Source organism: Zonotrichia leucophrys, chromosome 18 (assembly GCF_028769735.1).
Source record: "Zonotrichia leucophrys gambelii isolate GWCS_2022_RI chromosome 18, RI_Zleu_2.0, whole genome shotgun sequence".
In the NCBI taxonomy this organism is placed as follows: domain Eukaryota; kingdom Metazoa; phylum Chordata; class Aves; order Passeriformes; family Passerellidae; genus Zonotrichia; species Zonotrichia leucophrys.
In genome coordinates this window covers 8829614-8850490 of record NC_088187.1, presented here as the reverse complement: position 1 = coordinate 8850490, position 20877 = coordinate 8829614, and the positions used below count along the sequence as shown (strand labels likewise).

Below are 20877 nucleotides of genomic sequence, written 5' to 3'. Positions count from 1 at the left end.
TAAACATCATTTTGTTCAAAGAGTATCTTGACGTAACTTTACACTATCATCATTTCAAGTTACCTCTTTGTAAAACCCTAGGATTTTATTATTTACAGTATATCCTCTCAATCACAGCCTCAAAAATAGTCCTGTAATGAAATAACCACAGAATTATATGTTAGATAAGGGTTCACATTGAAAAAAAGAAATCACAAGACTATTATTATACAGGCAATACAGTTTTATTCTGTTCTTTCACCAATTGTAGCAAAAACATTTAACAACTGAATGAATAATCAAGGGAACTTAATTGTCAACAGGAATTTCAGAATTATGTTCTAAATTTTAGACCAGGAAGGCTTGACAGGGAGAAAACAAACCATATACACACTTGTAATAATAGTCTCTATTATGAAGATTTAATGCCTTCTTTAAAAGCACTGAGATTATTGAGGCACCTTACTGCAGGTTATGGATCATCTCTTCTTTGGCAATGAGATGTGTGGTTTTGTTAACTAGGGCCATGAGGGAGTTGAGTTTGTGAGACCAGTCATTGAGTATATTGTTTGGGTCCTTAGGCCTCTGGAAATTGATAATTCCTGCCAGCCTGTCTACTTTAGCAAAGATGGTTTTGTTAACTACTAGGTTAGACAAGAACTCCTCCGATTCCTGCAAAGACAAACAGCACTAAGTCAAGAAAACAGCATTTTTACAAACCACCAGAGTTCCTCCCAAACAGCATGAAAGATTTTCTTTATACACGAGTACAGCTGTAACAATATTGTACTTTAAAAAATGCAAGATACTTTAATATTACACAAGTTGGCAATGCAAGGTATTAGCACAAGCTATTAAAAAAATAACCAAAAACTTTTTGTTTTCTATGACCTATACCTGATTATTTTCCAAAAAATTAATGTTTAATATACAAATCCAACAGAACTTTATACTTTGGAATACTTGGCTTCACAGATATCAGAACAAGTCATGTGGCAAGCAAGGCTTGGGAAAAGCCCAGTGAATTACTGAAACTGCCAAAAAGGGTTTTTCTGAGTTTGTGGGAAAAGCAGATTCCATGAAAAGGGTAAAGCTTTTCATTTGCACTCAAAATACCAGGATGTGTCATTCTACTTGGAAAGCTCTTGAAAAAAACAAAGGGGGATGGCAGAAGACCCCTCCAGCCTTGTTCCCAAAGTGCCAGCACCCAGGACCAGGGACACTCACAGGTGAAGGACCCTCTCTTCAGCTGTGGTAAGGCTTTGAAAGTTAAGAGCTTTCCAAATTACACTCCCAAACTTCCCATCAGCTATGTCCAAAGTCAGCATTTCAAATGCAAATCACTGTTTACAAGCTTCCATCCTTTCCTGTCCCTTCAGACTTCCCTCACTCCAAATCCCTGTCTGGAGCCTCCCAATTTCTGTGTATTCACATGGAAAGAGCATTAGTTTGAATGAAGCTCAGTGTGCTTGTAAGAAAATGGGATTTATGTATGTCTCAACACATCATTTACAATTGTAGTCTCTACTTAATTAATTATGAACTGAATGGTTATGGCTAGCATCAAAAATCATTCTAAACCAGAGCAAATTCAATAGAAGCTCCATTAATTCTTACTACGCTATTTGTTCTACTATTTTACTTCCTTATAAAAACATACCAGGGGAAAAAGTCCACAGCCTCTTGGTCTCATCACTCACTAAAAAGAACCTTTTACCACTGAAACACCAAACAAGGAGCTGCAGCATTTACACAAAGCCTTGAACATAAATGAACTTCTAAGAGCAGCTTTTGCCTTATGGGCATGTGCATCATGAAACTGAGTTTAAGGTTTAATGAATAGTTTTCCAACTCCCATAAAGGCAGAAATCAAATCAAACAAGAACATTACTCTGCTGAATAATCACATCTCTGCCACAAACACACCCCCCATTATGAGAGAAGGATGAGCAAAGCAAGACTTACATCAACAGACAGATCCAGGAGCTGTGCCATTCTCTTCATTGTAATTCTGGTATAATACTTAGCCATTATTCTAATATTCTGGAATAAAAGTGTTCAGAGTAGAGGGTTATGTGCAAAAAATAATTGAAGCAGGCTGCAAAAATATAAAAGTCCATGTTAAAAGGAGATTAGGAAGTGTAGTGCTCTAATGGCAGTCCAGCATGGGGGACAGGAGGGGGTGTGAACAAACAGCTCTGTTGCTGGTGGAAGGTATAAAAGTCTCTACATGATAAATTATTAAGAAAAGAAATAAACCAATTATGAATTTAATACAAAGCAAGACTTTCAGATTTATGCTTTAGTGAAACATGAATGCTAAATCTAATTTGAGTGCAATATGCTCTTTTTGGTGGCAACTATGCCAAATATAAATATACAATAAAGATATGCAAGCAAATAAAACTTGAAATACAACACAAAAGCAAAGAGACCTCACCTGCTGCTTTATTAGCTACTTTTTTGTGTTCTTTGTGATTAAAATACAGCAAGCAGCAAGCATTTTTAGCTGAGGCACTGAGTGATACTTACATGTTCCACAACTCTGTTCTTTAAATCTTTCCATCTCTTTTCCCCTTCCTCTGTACAGCCAAAAACATCTGTGGCAGGACTGTCAAGGGATCCTTCTCTCAACTCCTTCCCATATTCTTCAACTAGGGCACTCCACCTCATCAGCTCCATGGTGGTAAATAGTTTTAGGAGGTCTCTAAATGGTTTAGTACAGTTGGATTATAATCCTGTATTAATAAACCTGGTTCATACTTCAAATAAATCAAAGGCATCATTTTAAATGTTTTATTCTTATTATCATAAATAAGGGGGGCAGCTAAAGTCAGACTTTTTCTAACAAAGATCTTTCTCTTACAAGAGAAAGAACATTTATTTTTACATGCATTTAGTTACGTTTATTTTCACATAGAACAACCATGACATTTTTGCAATATTCCTAATGCAGCATTAAATTCAGACTTGCTTACAGCAGACTCAGCATGAAGAGATTTACCTGCACTGTTAGGGAGAGACTTTTTCATCTAAGAATTGGTAATTAGAAAGGATACTTACTTATACTTGGGGATTTCTTCTAGCTTTTTGTCACTACTAATTCTGTGCACCAAATCAGACTGTTCATTGTCATAAGGTGAAAGAATAACATAAAGAACAACGCTCTTCAGTGCCTGTTCAAGAGGAAAGAGTGTGGGTTTTTTCCCCATAATAAAACAGAGGAATTACCAAAAGTGATACAAAGCTTAGAGTTTCATATGTAGAAGATTTAAGCTCAGTGTATTAAGAAATTAGGGTGAAACTGATGTTATCTTTCAGAAATGAACTGTGGTACATTTCAATTGACACAGGTTAACCAAAATTCTAGTATTTCAAATAAATACATGAAGAAAAAAAACTTTTCAAACATGAAAGACATCTGTGCTGCACACACAGCACCACTGGGACCACGCTTGCACAGCCGTTTGTAATCTCTACACTTGCATGACACAGTTCAGACATTGTCAGCTTCAAAGGTAATAAAATGAAGATGTTGATGAAAACATTCTTTTGAAATCAACTCCATCATCTGTTTTCAACTAACCAATTTGTTAATACAACCATTTAGATAAAAACAGACTGATGAGCTATTTCATCCATTGTACACATTGATGTGGTGAGAAATGGGGATTTGTCACATGGAAATACAGTGATTTTGAAGGGAATGGTTTTTTACCTGTTGCCACTTTTCACTTTCAGCCTGGATGCAGGGAGTGTCATAAATGGCTCTGTAGTGCTTACAGATGGAGAGGTAGGAGCCTTCATGCTGATCCAGCTGGATCATTAAGTTGTAGTATTTCAACTTTAGTTTCTGAAACAGTATCAAAAAGTCAAATTAACACAGCTCCATGACATGTCAATGGAATTCAGCTGAACCCCAGAAAACAGAGGGATTTAAAAAAATACACTTGGACCTGAAAAGAGGCAAGTCAGATTAAAATTTGGGTGGGGAGAGGGAGAAAGAGTGAGAAATCCTCCAATTACTTACTTCTGTGTTTTCTTCTTGAAAAAATTTTGTATTAATTTTTTTGCTGATAATCTGAGTCCGAATATAATCCTTTACAGCTAGGCAGAGTCTCATCTGCTCCAAGATAAATTCTACACGTTCTTTCTTTTCCATTGAACCGTAGGTTTCCACCTGAAATGAAATTATAACAAATTAATATTGTCAAAGCCAAATCAACTGAAGGCTTAACTGTGCCAGAAGAGTGGGAGGTTGTCTGGAGGGGGAACACACCAAAACAAAACAACAGAAGAAAAGCTATTACAGAGCAAGGGAAAATGGAATAAAGGTTATCCCATTTTAATTATTGTCCCCACTTACACCAAGGAATCCACCAACACTTAACTCAATGAACTAAGCAGAGAACTGAAATCTACTTTCCAAGTGGAAGATATTCTATGTAACCCAGCCATGAGATGAATAAAAGCAGTTAAAGCTGAACTGCACTTTCACTAATAACAGTTCATCCCATTCAGGCATTTCTGTAAGCACACCTGATTCAGTTTCTAACAGTCTGAGAACAGCCAGAATTAATTGCCATTGCTGCTGCAGTTCTGAGCTCTGAGGTGTTACCTGCAGCTCCTGCAGAATGGAGGCAGCCTCCTTCACCTCCCCGTTCTGCTCCTTTATTGTCGCAAGCGTCTTTGTCAGGCGAGCGCGTTCGATTTCCACGTAGATCTGAGGGCAGCAGGAAGAGTTTAAACACTGGAATTCTCTAAAGAGGAGTGCAAACTCTGAGACTGCAACCCCACTGGAAATACACCTGATGCTGTCATCACAGAACCACTTTATTTGCTGTATATCCATCCACTACACTGGCACTGTCCACAGTATACACTGATGAAATACAATGGATAATCAACACACAAATTTCTGGCCCAAATTAATCCAAAAATTAATGTCTACACTGATCTATGACTCTTTCAGCAAACACAAGGGATATGGACTGTGAATAAAGTATTGCATATTTTGTCTGCTAGAATATATCAAAAGATCTGGGAAGTTAGACTTCAATGGTTAATGTGTAGTAAGCACCACCCTTTGAATGATTTCATTTACTCCTAACCAGCCATTAATCAACAAGACTTGATCATTAACCATTTAGTCTAACAGACAGAACTCATGAAATTGCCACAAATTTGCCTAATTCAGAATTCCTTCTTTTCTTAAAGTAAAAGGAATGCAATATAAGTAACTCACTTGGTATCACCTTCTGGTTATCATAACTGCATGTAACACCTTGCTAAGTGCAGGAGAAATTAAATTAAACCTGCCCATTTCCCTGACAAATTCAAATACATAACATTTTAAAAAGCAAAAAGGAAATGGCATTTTAGAATTCTGAAATGTATTACTAACTATATTAATTAATAACACAACCAGATACCTACATCATAGGAACATGAGCAGTGTTTCAGCATGTGATTTAAATATGGAAAATATCTGCAGTCTTTTGGAAGGAAATAAACTACTTAGCCTGTCAGGGTAATTTAAAAATTAGTTTTAATCTTACTTGCACAAGATTAAAAAATAATACTAAGAAACTATATTTTTAAAGAAGGCAAATATTTTGATTCTACCTTTTAGACACAGAGTCTTAAAACAAAACCTTACTTTTCCTTCTGTGACCATCCGCAACGTGTCGATCAAGCGCAGTTTCACTGGCAAGTCTGTGATTTCTTCAACGTAAGTGCAGCACTGCTGCACCATTTTAGCAACTGCCTGATGTGAAAACAGAGGGGAAAAACACACTGTGGTTTCAGATTTGTCTAATGAAGCCAAGCTGTAACACTCAGAGTACGTAATAAAGAGTTTCACATCCCACTGAAGAGACTCATTTCAGCAAACAGCACACAAGACACAGCTCCTCTCTTGGATTCCTGAAGATGTGTACAATGATGCCACACACTGATGCTACAAGGCAAACATGATGCTGTTCTGTCATTTTTTCACCTCAGTTTTTCTAATATTGAAAATAATCCATGCCATGCACTTCTGTCCTAAAAAGTAACTCCTGCTCTGCCAAATCCACAGGACTCACATGCACTGGCAGAACTTCTCTGCTTGCCCTAAGACCTGCACGGCTGAAGAGATCTGTGCCTCCTCTTAACTGTGGGCTCTACCCTCTCTCCTTAAACAGCTGCAGATTCCTCAGGAAAGAATGGAAGAGGGAGGATTTCTTCCTTCATGGGAATGTGCACTTCCAGTAACAATGCTGGCAAAGCTGGTAAAACTATTATTAAAATACCTACTTTTAAAAAAACCCCAGAATTAAACTTCTAGAAATGTCCTCCTCAAGAAGTTCCTCAAAATTCAGCTGGAATGATCCATGCCTTCAGCTACAGTCTGTGCAAACTAAACTGTACTCCTACTTTTACACACACTAGTGAAGATCCTGCACATTAAATGACAGGTAACCTTTTCCTTCCTAAAGCAATGATGGCATTAAAATCACCTGCTGCTCAAACTGAACACACAGAGTGCAATAAACTTCACACTGCCTTCAATGCAAGTGCTTTATGCCAAAGAATACCAGTTTCAAAAGCAAGCATGCAAAGCACACATTTCATATGAGCACAATAAAATGCAGTAACTCTGTTTAATATACATCTGAACAATGAATATAGAATATCTGAACAATGAATAAAGAATATGTCAGCAATACACACTGAGGAGAGTGCAAAAATGAACCACCATCTTCACACAGAAAGTCCCTACACACATGGGGAAACCAGAGACATAATACAGCTCCAAAATACAGTTTCATTTTTTGTTTCAAACAATTCAATTCACCTGTTTTAACTGACTTCTTCTCTTTGATAGAAGAATAATATTTTCATTAAGAGCATCCCAGTCTTTAGCTTCGTAACACATTTTCACTATGGCAACCAAGATCCGGGATGTGGAGACCATGTCAGAAGCCTGGAACAGACCAAGAGTGTGTTAGAGACAGGATCAGCAACCTGCAGCCTTCAGCACAAAGGGGAAAAGTCACTGGGGCTGCTCTCACTGATTTGCTTTTTAAAGAAAAGAAGGACTGATACTCCAAGGATACTCCAAGGATACTCCAAGGATACTCCCAGTCCCTTGACTTGAACCCAGTGGAACGTGAGGTGTGTGCACATCCCAGCATCCCCACTCACCGTCCGGGTTTGTTTTTCCAGGGAGAGAAGGTTTTCAATGACTTCCTGCAATCTTCCTTCCTAATAAGACAGGCAAACAATTATCTCAACAAAATTCAGTTTAAACTGAGAGTAAATAAATAAAAATACAGACCAGCCTGTACACTATTTTTTTCCCTTAAAAAATGCATGCGTAGCACTTACTTTATTTAAATACACAGTTCTACACAGAGGTAAAACTGGAGAGGTACCAGTTTCATTTTCACACAACACATGCTCTAAGTTGTCTGCCTCAGGAGAGAAACCTGGCAAGTTTCAGACAGGTTTGGTGAGCTCACACTCACTGAGCTGCATGGAAAATTCATTTCTTCTCTGGCCAAAACAGAGTTTTCAGTGAGATCAGATATGCAATTAAATACCTTGGCCAAAAAAATTCTTCTCCTATTACTTTCACCCATATTCATATCTTAATTACAGTGTATTACACAAAGCATTAATTACAAGCTTTACAGGCTAAGCATGGAATTCTAATAGTTCTGGTTTAGGAGAAGTTTTCAGAACTGTATTTGCCTTTGTTTGGAGGAGTGTAAGATACTACAATGTACTTTTAGTCCTAAATCACAAATCCTAGCAAATACGTAGTTAAAAAAAAAGTTAATATGGGTGAGTTTGTAACAGCCCATGGCAAGGGTGGGGCTGGAAAAAAAATTAGAAACTAGAAACAAAAAATGGTCAGAAAATTAGTAACAAACCAAAGAAAATGAAGTTGTTTCTAAAACATCCCAGCTGAAATATTTTAAAATACATGCAATGGTTTGTCAAGGCTGTGCTCTTACTGCCACAGAGTTTATGTGTTTTGCACCATGAAACATGGCCATGGTGTCCATTCCTTTGCAGAGCTGTGCCTGTGGGATAAAATCCCTGTGCCTGCTCTCCATATAATAATCTTTAAATAATCTAAGATGCAATTTGTTTATCTTAAGACTACTGCCTTCAGAACTGTACAACATGTGAGTCTATGACAATGAGACACGTGGATCAATCAGAGCAGCATGTAAAGTTTCAGATGCCATTGTACCGGGCCAACAAATGACAGCAACAACAGGGACCCTGCGGCTGCCCCACCCCTGAAGTGTTCAAGGCCCATCTGAACTTGTGGAAGGTGTTCCTGCCCACAGCAGTGAGTGAAATGAGATGAGATTAAGGCCTCGTTGAACCCAAACCATTCTGGGATTCTATGGTTGTGTCTTTTCTGAGATCTGAGCTGTACAAGAATCTCCAGGCCACAGAACTTTTCTATGAAACACCCATGCTGCATCGCTATGAACCCCTGGAACACACCCCGCGGTCACCGGGGCGGGCTCACAGCGTTGTTTACGGAGCCCAAGGAGGCAGAGACAGCGCAGAGCCCGTCCTGGCCCTGTGCCTCCATTCCAGCTCCCCGGGGCTCGCAGGTAACCGAGCTTGGGGATGCCCAGCGCTGCCGGTCCAGCCTGACCCGGACCTGTGCACGCAGGCAGCTCTGGCGCACAGAGCCCGGGCTGAACAAGCAATTCCGGGGAAGAGCCGCGGCCCTTGCGGTGCAGCGGGGCCCTCCGGTCTCCTCACCCGCGAGCTGCGCCCCGAAACCTCGTCCTGTCTCAAAATCACAGAACAGGCTAAGTTGGACGGAACCCAAAGGATCATCGAGTCCATCTCTTGGCCTTGGTTCAGTCCCTAGGAATCCATTTATCTGACAGTGCTGTGCAAACATCCCATGAGCTCCGGCAGCGCTGGGGCCGTGACCGCTGCCTTGGAGAGCACTTTCAGTGTTCGGCCACCAAGCTCCCTCCTGCTCGCCCTTCCACACAGCCCTGGAACGGCGGAGCCGCTCACTCCTTCCCCTCCTCAGCACGGCAGGGAGAGGCGGCGACCGGAGCCGCACTGTGGGGCAGGATGCGGCCATGGCTCGCTCCGCGCCGCCTCCACGCGCGGCCTAGCGCGCCATGACTCAGCCCGTCCGCCCCGCCAGGCTCCTCTCCCGCCTCACCTGCGCCAGCCGCTCGCACTCGGGCAACCTCTGATCCACGGTCGCGCTGTAATCCACCTCCATTTTGACGATGCGGCCATCGGCCCGCTCCGCGCCGCCGTCCGCCATGTCCGCCCGTTCCGCCGCCTCAGCGCTCACCGGAACCGGCCGGGCCCGCGCGCAGGCGCGCCGGGGGCAGGCCCGCCGAAGGGCCCCACGCCGCGGCAAGCAGGCACTGCCGTGGGCACCCCTGGCCGCCTCAGGACCCGCAGGGGGGAGGTGCCAGCTGTGAGGGGACCCCACCGGCCACGGCCCCTCTAAGGGGAGCGGGACCGGGATCTGCGTTTCTGGGGGCATCTGCCCTTCAGCCCTCTCTTTTGAGGGGATCTGCCCTTCAACCGGGCCCATGAGGGCATCTGCCCCTCAACCCGCCCCTGTGAGGGCATCTGCCACTCAACCCGCCCTTCTGAGGGGATCTGCCCCTCAACCCTCTCCTCTGAGGGGATCTGCCCCTCAACCCCCTCCTCAGATGTACCACTGAACCCGCTTCTCTGAGGGAGCCCACCCCGCCCCCGGCCCTTCTGAGGTGACCGGGACCACGATCAAACCTGAGGGGATCTGCTCAGAAGGTGGATCCCGTTCCTGCTCCTCTGAGGGGTTCCCCCCTCAATCCGCTCCTCTCAGGGAACCTGGACCGCGATGTTCCCTTATTAATGGATCTGCCCCTCAATCCGCCCCTCTGAGCCCCAGCCTGGCGGGGAACTCCCCGGCACCCACAAAGGGGAGCTGTGAGTTGGTGCCAGATGTGGCGGTGACATCTCCCAGTGACATCCCCCAGTGACATCTCCCGGAGTGCAGTCACGGCCCACCGTGTGCCCCTCAGCACGGCCACGAGGGGACACAGCTCCCACGGGCACGGTGTTGCTCGGAGCTGGGGGTGTGAGGCAGGAGGATGGTGGGTTTGTGTTCCCCCACATTTGGGGACAGCCGGGCCATGTGGGCACACCTCAGGTGTGGAGGACTCTGGGTTCTGTAGCTGCTGATTTCACCTTGGGGATTTCACTTAAGTCTGTATCTCATTCCATACTTAAGTCTTTTAATATCTAGCCTTGCTGGAGAGGTGGAGGGAAAGTGACACACCGTGGGTTTTAAGGGCACAAGGATCCTGATCCTAGACAGTGTTGTACAACCAATGTGTTTGAAAAGTTGTGAGATGTTGGTGCAACGCCTTGCATGCAGGTGGCCATCATCTCTCAGCACAATTTCTTACACTACAGAAGTTTCATTCTCTGGGGAAATCCAGAAAAACTCCCTCATGTGTGCAAGCAAACACCTCAAATACTTGGGGAACACCCTGAATCAGAATCACAGAACGGTTTAGGTTGGAAGGGACTTTAGGATCACCTAGTTCCAACCACCTGCCATGGGAATCTTTGGGTAGTATTTAGGATTTCCAGAAAGAGGAACTTACCACGAAGTTACATTTTGTGCTGTGTTACTTTCAGATCATACTGTACACAGACCAACATGGTAACGTGGCAAAGGGGTATTTGAGATAACTGGTTTAAATCTTTTGTTGGCAGAATTAAGACTGAGTTCTTCCATCTGCTGCACTGGTGTAAATTCAGAGTAATTCAATTAAGAGAATACAGAGCTCCAATACTGTATATTTGCAACTGTGTGTGATACATGCCTTCCAATTAGCACAGCACAGATCATGAGCTTTGAATCACTTTCTGTTTGAACACAAACTTGATTTGAAAACTCTGCCAACAGAATTTATCCATTATCCTTAATCATTTTTACTTCATTTCAGTTGACTTAGGTACTGAAAATACATGCATGTATCACACAGAGTATATCAGTTTTTCTTCCCTAACTCTGGCCATTTACAAATTTTTACAGAGCTTTTACTTTTACAATCTCATTCTTTTAGCTCATGGTAATATTAGTATATTTTTACAGGTGATGGATTGGGAGTGATGGCTTCCAGGGAGGTTAAAAGTCACATGCTAATCTAATTGAACATAGTCCCATACACAGTAATTTGGGTCAGACAAGTGAGTGAAAGTGGAAGGAAATAAATGCCTTTTGCAATTGCTGGGTTTTTTACCTGCATGGTATGCTGGGAAAGGAGGAAGCAGCTGTTGCCTCCAATACAGAATCCCTGAGGGGCTAAAAAAGAAACTAAATGCTTATTCAAAAATCCTTAGTGAAACACCCGAACAGCTTGGCTCTGCCTCTTGCTCTGAAGTGACACTTTGCTGACACAAGTCCATCTGGAGTTCATACTCAGCACAATTTAACATATGGGCTTTTTCCCCCCGGGTCAGAAATGAACAATGAGTGAAAAATGTCTCATTTTCACAACAGAGCATCCAGAGCACGCTGCAGAGGTAAGACTAAAAATTTCTGCCAATTCATGGGAAACAAAACCCAAAACTGAAGCAGGAATGCTTGGCAGGCACTCCTGGCTTGTGGGAGCTGAAGTTTTGTGTCTCAGCACGATCCCTGGGAAGCATTTGGGGAGTGTGCTTTGGAGAGGGTCTGGGCACTCCCAGCAGGAGTAAGGGATATCCTTGGGGTCACTGCTTTCCCCCAGCAGGGAGTTGTGAGGGATATCCTTGGGGTCACTGCTTTCCCCAAGACTGAAGAATGTTTTGCTGCAGGTATGGGAATTGGCCTTGGTTTCCATTTTGAGCAGGTTCTGTATTTGACACGCTGCTTTCTGCAGATCTTGGTTAATGCACACAGAGCTGTAAGGTTTGCTTTATGCTGAAATCATGTGATAGGTGATAAACTAGTTTAAGTCTTTCTCCTGGTTTTATTGAAATCAGTGTCCTTGCCTATGGCTGGGTAGCATCAAGGCCCCATGCCAAGTTCAGGTTCTTTTACAATGTGTTTCAGCAGAAACCAGAAATATTGTTCCCAGTGGAAGAAACCACTAAAAAAGCACTTAAAACTGAAGAATGCTTTAGATCTGAATTAGGATTGCCTCTCATCTGTGTGTAATACCACAGAGTCACAGAACCACTATGGATGAAAAGACTTTTAAGATCATCAAGTCCAACTTGTCAGCCCAGCACCACCACTCTGTTCACCACTAAACCAAGTCCCCAGGTGCCACATCCAAACAACTTTTTTGGACACTTCTGGGGATGGTGACTCCACCACCTCCCTAGACAGCCTGTTCCAATGCTTCCCAACCCTGTGAAGAAATTTTTCCTATATCCAATCTAAACCCTGGCATTGCTTGAGGCCATTTCCTCTCCTCACTTATTCCCTGGGAGAAGAGCCCGACCCCCACCGCGGATTGGCCCCTCCTGCCAGGGGGTTGTGGAGAGCCAGAAGGTTCCCCCTGAGCCTCCATTTCTCAGGCTCCAGCTCCCTCAGCCATTCCTGGTGCTCCCCAGCTCCATTCCCGTGTCTGGACACGCTCCAGCATCTCCATGTCCTTCCTGCAGTGAGATATCACAAGGTATTGCCTTGGTTTTGCTGTTTTGCATGGAATTCCAGGAACACACAGTACCAATATTATGAATTACAGCCACAGTTTCCATATTTATAAATGGCTGTGTCAGATTTGAGACAGAAGTCTCATTAAACACATTGTTCATACCTCAGTTGAAAATCCAGACTGTTAATAGAGCTCTCAGATTTTTTATTTCTTTGTGTAGGTGTTTGCACTTCCCTGGGAAGGCAGGGATGTGAAATATTGTGCCATTATTGCAAGGGGCTGGCAAACAGGCGTTGCTGGCTCCAGGAGATGGCACTGTGTCCTCTGGGCTGAGAATTATACCCTCAGCTCTGAAATGTACATCCAGAACCAATGAAATTCTGAGGGGCTTTTGCTCTTTCTTGTTATGAAACACATTTCATTGTAGACCTAAATTCCTCTTTAACTGTCCCAAATACAGTATTTCATCACTTTTATTTTTTGCAAATAACTGCTATGTAAGTGCAGATGTATATTTTACATTATCTGTGCAGTGTCTTGGGCTTTGCTTACAGTGCTTCTCTGCAATCCAGTGAGTGACTTTGTAGCCACTGGGAGAACAGGAGAAACAGCAGGATGAGCATTTTAAACATGAAATGCTGAGGTTGTGTAACAGTTTGGGGTTCCCAGGTAGTTTCAGAATTGGGTTCCTGTGCATTTCAGGTTGTAACTTAATGATGGGTACATTTCTCTGAAAAACACAACCCCCAAGCATATTAAAAAACTATTTCACTGACAAATTCCTCACTGAAGGAGGGGGTGAGACCTCCTAAAACAGTTCTGGCTTTATAGTTCAGCTAGGAGGGAGGCGTTTTTTCATTGAACTTTCTGTGTGTCATTTTTAAGTAAAAAAACTATATGAAAAAGGGGTTTATTTGTGCTGCAAAATGTGCTGGCTGATAGCGGAGGGTTGACCAGAAGGGAAATGGGTGAGGCCTCCACATCCTGTGTATGTCCGCACCGAGCCCACGCTGTCCTTTCCTTTCCTTTTGTACCCGAGGCTCACGGGCTCGCCGCTCCTGCACGGGGGCGTAAATGCTCTGCAAGGTGCCTTGTCACGCGTAGGGCAATGAACTTCCAAACCCCGAGAAGTCTTCGCGGCAGAATGAACTGAAATCGCGAATTCTTGGGGCTCCGCGCTGCCGGTGTCCCCTTGCCGGGAGGCGCGGGCGGGCGCTGCCCGGAGCCCCGCGGGCCGGCCCCGCTGAACCCGCCCGAGCGGCGGCGGCCGCTGCCCCCCCGCCGGCCCCCTCCCTCCTTCCTGCCGCCCCGCTGATGTCAGCCGAGCCCCGCCGGGGCCGCCGCCGCTCCGCGCCCGCCCGTGAGCACCCCCGGCCGCGGCTGCGCCGGGGAACCCGCGGCCGCCCGCCCGCCTGAGCGCCGCGCTGCCCCCCCTGCCCTCCCCCGAGCCCAGCGGGAGCCGCGGCGGCCGCAGCCGCGTTGCGGCGGGGAGGTGGGAGCCGCGTTTGGCAGCCGGGGAAGGCAACGTTATAAAAAGCCTTTGTCTTGGGAATCGGCATCGCATCTCTCCTGCCGCCCGACGTGCTGCCGGCGGGGGCGAAAGCCACATTTTCGGCTCGTTTGTTCTTTTCGCCGCCCCAGGCATGTCTTGACACAGCCGCGAGAGAGCTCGGCGTTTCCATGCACTTCCGACGGATGTCTTCGGCTGGGGCGAGAGCGGTGGGGGTTTGAGACTTTGTAGCGTATCTCGGTGCGAGCGTCCGTGAGATTCCCATGATCGCAGTGTGAAGGAGGAAGAACTGGGAGAAAGAAGCGGTTGTGGTGGTTTCTCTTCTTGCTGGGTCAGCCTTCCTGGATGGTTGCATTACTGTCTTGTGGACACATTGTCAAGCGCGCACAGAGAAAAGAGGCTTAATTCTTTCCCCCCGTGTTTGGTTTCCGTCGTGATCTCTGTGCAGAAATCACCACTTTTCTCCCAGTTCGCCGGTCCGCACTGAGCAGCAGGAATATGCTCATGAAGGAGTACCGGATCTGTATGCCTCTGACAGTTGAAGAGGTAAGATCCGCGCTCGTACCGGAGAGGCTGTTCCTTAGCGAGCCTTTGCTCTTGCAAGGCGAATTGAGGTTATATTTGTTTTGCTGAATATTTTTTCTTCGTGTAATGAACTTAGTCGGAGATGACTGGTTAGAGAGGAATGTTTTTATTGGAAAATATAGGAATCCTGCAGGAACGAAGGTAACTTAAGTGTATCAAAAGCATTGTGTCATCAAAATATTGATTATAAAGATTTTCCAACCAGACTTTTAAGACGAATTTCATGCATATTTGCGAGGGAATGTTTTGTGCTGAAATTTCTATGTGATAAAGCGTTTGTCCAAAACCCAGATTCTAATCATATTTCACCTTTACTTAAAATACCCTCGCAGCTGAACATGGCCTGAAACTCCAGTACAGGTAGGGAAGAGAGGTGATCATTTATTAGTAAAACTTTTGTCATTTAAAGAAGTCATTGAAAGTCAAACAGCTCTTTGTCGGTGTTCTGAACTCTTTGTTAGGAACATTATGTTTTTATTTATCTGCAGGCATCCCACCTGCTCACTGTTTTAATTAAGACAGTAATACCCACACGGAGTACACGTGCTCCGGAGTTACTGGTGCTCATGGCGTGTTTGTGGGTGCAATTGGGTGCCCAAAGGCCTGATGGCGTTTGGAAAGGAGATGGTGCTTGATGGTTTCGTGTCCTGCAAGTACAAAAACACCTCGGTGTTGTCTTATTTGGCCATTTCTGCTGCGGATTGGGCATCGCGAAGGGGAGCGAGCTCTCTTTGAGCGCGCATTTTGAGCCGAACTGCGCGCAAAGTTCCGCTGGTCCTGCGGGCGGTGCTGGGGCCGCCAGGGGGCGCCCGGCTCCGGCCCCGCTCCGACCGTGCCACGGCCCCGCTCCGACCGTGCCACGGCCCCGCCACGGCCCCGCTCCGACCGTGCCACGGCCCCGCTCCCACCGTGCCACGGCCCCGCCACGGCCCCGCTCCCACCGTGCCACGGCCCCGCTCCAGCCCCGCCACGGCCCCGCTCCAGCCCCGCCACGGCCCCGCTCCGACCGTGCCACGGCCCCGCTCCCACCGTGCCACGGCCCCGCTCCGACCGTGCCACGGCCCCGCTCCAGCCCCGCCACGGCCCCGCTCCAGCCCCGCCACGGCCCCGCTCCAGCCCCGCCACGGCCCCGCTCCAGCCCCGCCACGGCCCCGCCGGAGGGTCCCAGCCAAGGGTCCCGGGCGGAGCGCCCCAATTCGCTCATTACCCCGCTAATTAATGCACACATTTGTTCTTTGGCTCCATCCAGGCGAGTGTTTTGCCGCACAGTTTTATTTTTTCCAATATGTGTGCAGAAGTCCTCGCGGGTGTGAACAGAGTAGTCGTCTCAATGGTTTTTTTGTCCGTATCTTCAGATTTGGCAAATTAACAGTTCTCTAAAAGTCAGAATTGGAACTGCCAAATATTTACTTCAGGCTGCTCAGGAAATTCCTTTTGCTGGGAGCAGGAGCTAAAACCACCATATGCATGAAGTTACATAGACATAGCTTTAACTCTAGCGTGTTACCATCCAAGTTATATCATATGCTGTGATATTGGATGGCATTTTTCTTTTAATACATAATTTTCTTTGTTTATTGCATTACTCTAATGTAGACAACATTTTATCCAAGCCAGTTCCTGATGTCCTTAGACTACCACACTTAGTTAATAACAGTTCATTACATCATCAGAAGGGAGCAGATCTAATTTATTTTGAAACATTATTGTTAAACAAGATTTCCAGATGCAGAAAAGTTCAAAAATCTTCCAAAACAGGAATGGTTGATTCATGATGAGGCAGAAGGCAATGGTGGATGTCATTTGTTCTCTAGAATGTTAACAGAATTAGTAAAGATACTCGATTTTGTAGTTTCTCTTATGTTGAATCATCCATTATTTAATCCAAGCACAGTAGCTGAGATGCCTGAATGAGGAACCTAGCACATGTCTAATGTTTAAGATCAATTTAATTATTATAAAATGAACCAAGACAAAACTTTAAAATTAGCAAATACCTTATTTTTCTTATGGTATTTGCACACTAAAGAAGTCCCACACTGTATTTCTCATGGTGGTTCATCTTTGTGACGTTTCTTGCAGTCTCAGGAAGGTGGTGTTATCTTATTTTTACCCTCAGTTGCACATTAACTACCAACACAGTGAGATTTTTTGCCATCTGTGTAGAACAAGGTGCTGCATTGTGCACTTGACAGGAGAACATCATGGGGCAATGCTCACCCTTCCAAAGGCAGGAGCATTTTGGTTCTGAGAGGCCCAAAGTGTCTTCTGCAGGGTGCCAAGCCACTCTGGAGTTCAGTGGGCTCAGGGGGAAAGGCAGATCCCACAGGAGCTGCCATGTCCTGCACACTCAGTGTGCAGTGCCACTTGGGGACCTGACCTGCAGGGACACCACTGGCACTTCAGCACCCAAGAATTTTTGAGGTCCTCCCTCAACAGGTGTGGGAAAAATGCAGTACAACAGCATGGCTTCCCTTTTTATGCTGTTTCTCTCACATAGACTTAATAAACTCTGTTTTTTCTGTTGTTTGGATGTTCTGCCTTTCAGCCTGTGCACTTTATGCATGCATCCAAAAACACTTCCTTGAGCAGCTTTCTTTTTTTAGCACTGCCTTGCCAGTTATCCATCCGTAGAAGTCTCACAACATGAATGAGAAAGAAGTTTGTCCTTAATCTGTGGCGTTGTCACCAACACCAGAGCGATCTCCATATCATTCCTGTGGAAATAATCTGGCACGGGCAAGAGGATGAAGTGTTAGCTCTGTCAGCCAAGCACCTGTATCCAATCTTCTGCAGTCAGATTCTGTGTGTAATGTGAAAAATGTGCAGTAAAGTGTTGTGTAATGTCCAGGCAAGTAACTGGGAGTCGTGAGCTCGCCTGTAAATACCTGTGCAGGCAGCAGTGGAGGAGCTCGTGCTGCTCTGGCTGAATGTCACCACCTAAATTTATCTCTAGAGAAGAGTTAAAAACTGAGAGATGTCAGTGGAACAGCAGCACTGGCTCCAGGTTTAAAGAGTTTCTGGCACTGTTGTGGGTAGGAAATTCCTTCATTAGCTACAGCAGATCCTGTTCCTGAGGCGTTCTTTCCTTGATGCCCTTATTAGATAAGATACCCAAATATTTATAGGAGGTTTGTTTATCTACCTGTCTGCTTGGAAGCCAAATGCTTTCTTGCAAAGAAAACATCTCATGGGAAATGCTGTTTGCTGCAGACTGAACTGTTGTGGTGTATTTTGAGCCAGGAGCTGGAGCTGAATATTTGTTCCTTGTCCATGAGCACCAGGAAAGATGGGTTATTCCAAGAGTTCTTGCTGAGGTGCAGTGGCACCACACCACAGTTCTTATTCAAAGCTGAGCCTTCCTCAGTAAATTGAATTTTTGACAGCTGTTCAGGTCTGTTACGTGTGCACAGTCACAAGCTGCCTGATCAGCTTTAAAATATTTTGAGAAAGGATGTGCCGTGTTGACTGCTAAGCAAAATCATAACATCTGCTGTAGGAACTTTGCAAATAAGGTCAGGATGGGACTGTTGGTTGACAAAACCAATATGGTTGCCAGTGAGAAGTCATTCTTTACCTCATTTGTGGTACTTTTGGCAAATTGAATCCATTTGTTAACACTGAGACCTTTTAAATAAGAAAAAGCCCCTTCCTTGCATTAGTACATAAAGTGAGTAAAATCTGTTCCAGCAATTCCACAGGATATGTTACCAGTCTTATTCCAGCTGCAATTAATAAATAAGCCTGCTGCTTGGTTATTTTTCCCCTTGCATTTTCATGTGTTAGTTCATTCTTACAAATAGCTTGTTACATCATATGAGAGAATATTATAATAGGCTGCATTGTGGGTTTTAAATATCATCAGTAAAAAAAACACATTCCTAAGGAAGTGAAAAGAGCACCAAGCAATTGAAAAGAGCAGAGATGCTAAAAAATTCTCAGGCTTGGAGCTCATTGCCATCAGAATTCCACCATTTTTCAAAGGAAGGCTTTGTGCTTTAGAGATACCTATATCTGAAAATGTAACCCAAATGTGATAGGTTAGTGTGGTACTGAACTCTTCTGCAAGAGGCAAAGTACAGTGAAATTCTTGATTTGTGAGCATCTGTGTAAACAGTAATTATTCTTAGGGAAATAGATGGAAAGACATTTTGCTGGAAATTTGTGTTGAAAATTGAGTTGTTACTGCTGTAAAATGCTATGAGTGATGTGAAGCTGGGTTGTGTAAATTTGAAAGCTGAACATCAAATAAAGTATTAACTACAGGACTCATAGGGTTTTTTCCTTGGAAACAGGGGTGACCATTAAGGTTTCTGTTCATTTTGAACTGAATGTGCATGGCCAGTCCCTAAAGTCCTGGCAGGTTTTTCTTTCTTTGTTCTTTATTTCAACCAAGATTATCTCTGCTGAGGCTGGTGGAATCACTCCCACTCTGTGTTTTAAATAAAAGTCAAGTTGAATCTGTGGGGAGCACTGCCTGCATGAGGTGTGGAGGAACAGCTGTATTGTCATGAATACAAACAAGCAGAGACCTGCAAAATGTCTGTAAATGCAGATCATGGTTTTTCAACAAAAAGTCCTTTCAGCATTAACAAATTCTGGTTTTAGAGGTGTTATCCTTGCTGCTTTATAAAAATCTCCATTGTTTAGTTCTTGTTTCAAACATTACAAATTCTCCCAGTGTGGATTATTTACATAAAATTATTTCAACAACATCTGTGTAAACAGCATTTGTATCCTCTGAATCTTGTGTACACTTCTGCTTTAGAAGATTTCATAGCTCCCATTTTGTGTGCAAGGGTACATGTTATAACATGTTTTATTCAGGCAGATTTAAAGCTCATTGAAAGAATATGAGAAAGGGTTGTTCTGCCCTGAGAGTCAGCAGGTGTTACAATATTTGGACATAACTATGTGTATGTAGTACAGCAAAGCCTTGAGTTGGGTATAAAGTGTAAAATAATTTTTTAAAGTACAGTGATCTGCTGCAGGACAAACTACATCTACTCATCCTGCAAACAGATAGATTAAATAATGGTCAACTTTGTCCATTTTCTTAATTTTCCAGCTATAGCCACAGAACATATTTTCAGGAATATATAAATGCATGGAACACTTGTAAAAGCAGTATGTTGGTCATAAGCAAGAGGACTATAAACAAACTAAAGATGAAGTCATCTTATCAAATTTCATTTATTTTAATTACTTGTAAATGAAATTGTACTTGGACCGTGTCATGTCCATGACCTCTGTAGAAAATGTTTATCTGGCATTTTTGAGCTGAGGTTGCCCAGCAGAAACAGAGGCTTATTGTGCTATTTTAATTTAAGCTATCAACAGCTCTAATGCATCTCACACCAATCCCTTTCCAATAATCTGAATTGCTGTGAAACATGAAGGACCTTTTGCTGTAGTTAATCATCCTGCAGGAGATGCCTTCTGAGAACATCAGCAGCCTCACCTGCCTTTTGCAGTTAATGCAGTGGAGGCCCTGACACCTTGGTCTGAGGAGGATTCACAGTTAATTATTGAGCTAGAAAACCTCTTTACACCATTCTGAGCATATTTTTACCCTTTAAAAGAATTCCTTGTGTATGTCTGTTATCAGCAAAGGGGTTGGATGTGGTTTTGGTGGGTGGTCATGTCTACTCTCCTCACACTGTGCTGCACTCAGTGTGACCTTAAATTCACCTTCAATCTTACGGCCTGGCAAGAGTCATTGGAACAGATAAAGGAGAGAAAGCACCAGAAGTTAACTCTTAGCACCAAGGAAGAATATCTATTCCATTTTATTTTGGTCCACAGTCTAGTTGCAAGAAGGAACAGATAAAAGGGAGAGCTGGTTTTTAGCATGGGAAAAAATAAACACCTTGCTTTGGTTTGGCCCTCTTACATTAGTTGTGGTCAGCTGTAAAAGTACAGCAATGCAGAGCAGATGTCAAACCTTCCCTGACTTCCACTGCAAACAGAAATCCAGAAATATGCAGTTTTCCCCTTACTCCTGTTTGCACATTTCAGTATAACTCTGTGAAAGAATCAAGACAAACTTTGTTCTGCAGACCTCAGTGTAAATCATTAAAAAAATCTTTCTGTGGAAAAGATTAGATATTACCCAAGGAACACCAGACTTTGACATCCATCTCTCTATCTCTCTTGTTCTGTCTTTCCTTG

At 44.0% G+C, this 20877-nt stretch overlaps 2 protein-coding genes across 2 annotated transcripts in view; one reads left to right on the top strand and one right to left on the bottom strand.

The window, feature by feature from the left end:
* Positions 1-202: 202 nt before the first annotated feature.
* PSMD12 (proteasome 26S subunit, non-ATPase 12) lies at positions 203-9344 on the bottom strand. The gene is made up of 11 exons (XM_064728235.1): positions 9176-9344; positions 7168-7227; positions 6818-6946; positions 5639-5746; positions 4598-4702; positions 4010-4159; positions 3698-3832; positions 3043-3155; positions 2512-2686; positions 1945-2022; positions 203-651 (listed from the first exon to the last, which is right to left on the bottom strand). The coding sequence occupies exons 1-11, from the start codon at positions 9281-9283 to the stop codon at positions 442-444; spliced, it is 1371 nt and encodes a 456-aa protein (XP_064584305.1). The 5' UTR covers positions 9284-9344; the 3' UTR covers positions 203-441.
* Positions 9345-13866: 4522 nt separating this feature from the next.
* The window catches only part of PITPNC1 (phosphatidylinositol transfer protein cytoplasmic 1), a 74816-nt gene continuing 67805 nt past the window's right edge, over positions 13867-20877 (top strand). The window contains exon 1 of the mRNA XM_064728242.1: positions 13867-14667. Coding sequence (XP_064584312.1) covers positions 14620-14667 — 48 coding nt within the window. The 5' untranslated portion in view covers positions 13867-14619. The remainder of the gene's footprint in view (positions 14668-20877) is intronic.